Genomic DNA, 4,302 nt, shown 5'->3' with positions numbered 1-4,302 from the left:
GAAAGGTGAGAAGTTGGTGGGCGAAAACCTTTTACTGGCTACTTAATAAATATTCATCACGCCAAAATGCCAGGAACGCTAAAATTATGTATGTGCATTTGATTTAACCGATTAAATACCTAAGATTCCTTTCAAATCAGTCAAATCAGAAAGGAGGTTCACATTAAAACAACGTTAGTCAAAATAAATCTGTATTAACAATTGACTTAGATATTTATTTTTACAAAAATCCTGAGCTTATCTGTTCAACTTGTCACCCGTTTAATCGAGTTATTTTTCGTTAGCTTAACTATTGACCTAATAAATTATGAGTCATGAGGAAGCGTTTGGCTAGTCAGAGGTTTTATGGACAATGGATGTTTTTGGAATCTCTCTCAATAATGGGTCTCGGTAATCCTGACCTTTCCGTACTTTCCGTGCAGGGCGTGCTTGGCGAAGGACAGCAGGTTCGAGTGGCTGTGGACATCGAAGTGAGCCGGGATACTGTGATGCACCACGGCGGCATGGGTGTCATGGTGATGGTGGTGCACCACCGGAGCGGAGTGCAGGCGAGCGTAGTGGTAGTGGAGCGGCTCATGGTGGTACACTGTGGTTGGCAGCGACTCCACCAGGTGGTGATCCAAATGATGATCCAGATGGTGGTTAAGATGGTGATCATCGTGCACCAAAGCGGCACTGTGTCCCAGATGGATGCCATCCGAATGATGGATCTCAGCGTCCAGCAGATGAGGCAGTTCCTCATGGTGGTAACCATGATGGCTATCCACATGGGGCAGGAGACCTGGGGCAGCCTGGGCCACAGCCAGCACAGCCAAGATGCACACGAAGAACTGAATTTTTCAAATTATATTTTTAGTATTTTATAATTTTTCAAAAATTCCTTCCTTCCTTCTATACCTTCATTCTGAGAGATTCCTTGCTTGAGTTGAGGGGTTATCCAATTGCTAAGCTTACGCTTTGTCTGCTGAACTGTTGTCGATTGACTGTGCCTTCAGTGAATGGAACTCAATCATTTTATAGGAGGCTCGGCCCAAAGAAAATTCAAACGAAATCGAAAATTGTGGGTAAGGACGTGATTTGAATTAATGTCAAATCGAATGAATAAGCGGTCTTCCCTCATTATGTAAAGGGAGTGTGCCGGGGCCACAGTCAACAAACCCTAAGTAGGTGCCCACCGATCGTGTCATAATTTTATGGCCCACAGCCCCAGTGCAATGGTTAACGAGTACTCCCACCACCACTGGCCTGGCCATTTGGCAATCCGCGTAGTGAAAGCCGGGCTTCAATCAACTGGGGACGTGAGCAGTCCAAATATTTGGCAAACATCTCGAATCTCGAATAGAGGTGCGAAAATGCGATCGACGCAAGTCGCACAACTCGAAAATCAATGGCACAAAATCGCGATGTGTGGGTGCTGGTGGCGATGGCAAATAGAAGAGGTGCCAGAAATACCTGGAACCGCTTTGTTGGAGGATCAACAGGCGCGTTGAGGTGGGCGACGCGTAAAGAATCAATTGGATGCTAATTGAATAGATCACTCCCACAAGATGCCAATTAGAGATCTCCTAACCTAGAGACTGGCTGGTGCGAACTTGCAAAGTAAATAAACGTAGAAAACTGGACTGATTAAAAATCGGTTGGGGAGTTTATTATGGACATTATTCATAGGGCATTCATTGAAAGTGACAAATTGAGCACTTAGGGAATGATGATAGGCATATAAGGGCATATAAGCTTTAAAAGGAGAGGAACGTTGATCATTTTCAAAGAATTATACATTTAATTAATTTTGCTGTATTAGTTAATAATACGAATTATTAATAACCAGAGAACTTACATTAGTAAATATTCAACTAAGTCACTGACTAAACTCAAGAATTCTTTTAATAAAGTCTGCCATAAAATTCAAATAAACATGAACAGAGAACATAAAATCACAATTAAATTTCAATTATCTTGATTTACCAGTAATGCAGCTTGTAATAAAAACATGTAAGTATAAAATTTTATTAATCCGCTCAGGAGTCGCTGATTTGTTTATGAGCATGAACAAATGCGAGTCACTCAGTTGTAGACACCCATAGATTGAGTTTCTATTGCCACACATTCACCCGCTGGAATAATTCACTTTTATTCACTTTTAGTATATGGATTTGCCAATCAGCCGGCGAGTTTCCCAATTCGAGTCCCTGTACTGCTGGCTTCCTGTCACCGACGTGCCGACAAAAAACACGTTCCAAGAAACATGAATAAATCAGACTGATAAGAGCCAGCAGCACCACCAGCACCACCGCACCACCTGCTGGGATGTGGGTCAGTCGGCGGTTAATTACATAATAATTTGGTCAATCAAACGACGCCGTGTTAATGAGCCGCACTGTATGCAGGTGACACTTCGACCAACTCCGCCGAACTTGGTGGTGCTCAACAGGTGGTGGTGCGAGTGGAGCAGGGGGTGGTGGTGCTTCATGGTGCCCCAGGGGGGGCGGTGGCTTATCGAAGGGGAATCGGCGAACTGAACCCACGTGCTACGTGCCAACAGCTTGAAATGCCAGACAGTTGTCGTTCCTCATAAAGTGTTTGTAAGTCGGCGGTGCGAGTTGGTTTTTAGGTTCAAAAGCGCGATCGCAATTTGTGCACAGCTGACTAATGGTCAAAATAAAACTGATAAGTTCTAGCAAGAACGTAGGTTTTCAGAACTGACTAATAATGTTAGTCAATTTATATCTTTTGGCTGCGAAAATGGCAAACAAAGCAGATAAGTGTTGGTGTGTACATAAAATTAATTAAATACTAATTTATTGGTAGCTACTGCAGTTGTGATGTTGGGTCACATATTTAAATAAATGAAGTGAAAAATGTAGCAGGAAAGAAGTGATTTCAGGCTTACTTAAAACTCTTTTGTAAGCCAAATCATCCGATTTAGACAGAATTTTCTATTAGACAGAATTTAAAATATTGTTTAGCGATTTAAGTGGTCTGAATGGGTTCAGAATTTAATGTCACTAAAAATTATAGCTTTTTATTAATTGTTTAATAGCAAATAAATAGTTTTAAGGACAAAATCGTAGCAATTATCATATAGCTATTATACACACCGCTGTTGGCAATCGACAACAAAAGCAGAGCAGCGCCGCATCGGAATTAAAAATGAAAATAAAAATAAATAAACTATAATTTATGCGACGTCACCGCACTGGTCGCTGTAATTGAGTGCATCGTTAGTCGGTTGATGGAGCGCATAGTGGGTCAAGGGGGGTGGGGCTGGGAGGTGGGGAATGTGGACCCAGGGGGCGGTGGTCTGCATTAGCTGCCACCGCCGATGCCAACAACTAATTTAATGCCAGCGGCAGCAGCAACAACAAGCGACGGCAACATGTCAACAGCAACGCCTGACCAAGGATGAGTGGGTTGCAAAAAAAAGGGGGGTTTCTATATATATATATATATAGCTAAATGCATATCGGGGGGCCATACACGGCGCATACTTAATGTCTGGCCAGCAGTACCACTAGCCAGCCCACCACCACCCCATTGTGGGCAGATATTTTATGAATCTGCGGCTAAAATCATTTTTGCCACACATTCGCCTCGCCGCGACCACAAATCAGCGGAATGAGAAATTTGATGGTAATTAATATTGTAAGCGAAATTAATGGCAATGCGACACTGCACACACACAAAGGCGCAGGAAAAATGCATGAGAGTGCTTTAGACAATTGGAGCACTTCAGCTGGGGATGGCAATCAAAGTGGCCGGGATCGAGGGAAGAGATCAAAGGGGATTTCCATCAGACCGCTGGGTAGCGGGGTATGTGAATAAATTATGGCTAAACAAAGCATCGTATCAATTGATAGGATATATAAACTTGACCTCTGTGAACTAGTATTTAAGATTTTAATCTGCAAAACGTCTAATGAGCTAATACTCAAATAAAAATAAACAATGCAATTTACCTAAGTATATTTAAGAGAATATAAACTAAAAACTAGCCCCTTTCTGATTGCTCATATATCATTTTACACCCATCTCCTAAATGGAATTCCCATACTCCCTGTGAAATTAATTTCGCAATCATCAATGGGAGTATGGGGTAGACAACAATATGGATAATCGCATCAATGGCTGCTACCTTGATTACCCTTCCAGGGAAGCCTCATCAAGAGTAGGCCCAGTAGCCGGCCAACTTCCTGCCCAGCCACATCCACATCCAGATCCTCATCGCTGGCTTCGCAGGTGTTTCACGTGGCACTGTTCCAATTTGTAAGCGAATATTGTTTTCGATTGGGTCCAGTGCACGAT

The 4,302-nt window shown here is 42.6% G+C and overlaps 1 protein-coding gene across 1 annotated transcript; it reads right to left on the bottom strand.

The window, feature by feature from the left end:
• Nucleotides 1–212: 212 nt before the first annotated feature.
• Nucleotides 213–1,019, bottom strand: LOC6737593 (histidine-rich glycoprotein). The gene is made up of 2 exons (XM_002084390.4): nucleotides 898–1,019; nucleotides 213–830 (listed from the first exon to the last, which is right to left on the bottom strand). The coding sequence occupies exons 1-2, from the start codon at nucleotides 901–903 to the stop codon at nucleotides 375–377; spliced, it is 462 nt and encodes a 153-aa protein (XP_002084426.1). The 5' UTR covers nucleotides 904–1,019; the 3' UTR covers nucleotides 213–374.
• Between the last annotated feature and the right edge of the window lie 3,283 nt (nucleotides 1,020–4,302).

Source organism: Drosophila simulans, chromosome 3L (assembly GCF_016746395.2).
Source record: "Drosophila simulans strain w501 chromosome 3L, Prin_Dsim_3.1, whole genome shotgun sequence".
Taxonomy (NCBI): Eukaryota; Metazoa; Arthropoda; class Insecta; order Diptera; family Drosophilidae; genus Drosophila; species Drosophila simulans.
The sequence above is the reverse complement of the archived record's forward strand: the minus strand, read 5'-3'. Positions and strand labels throughout refer to the sequence as shown.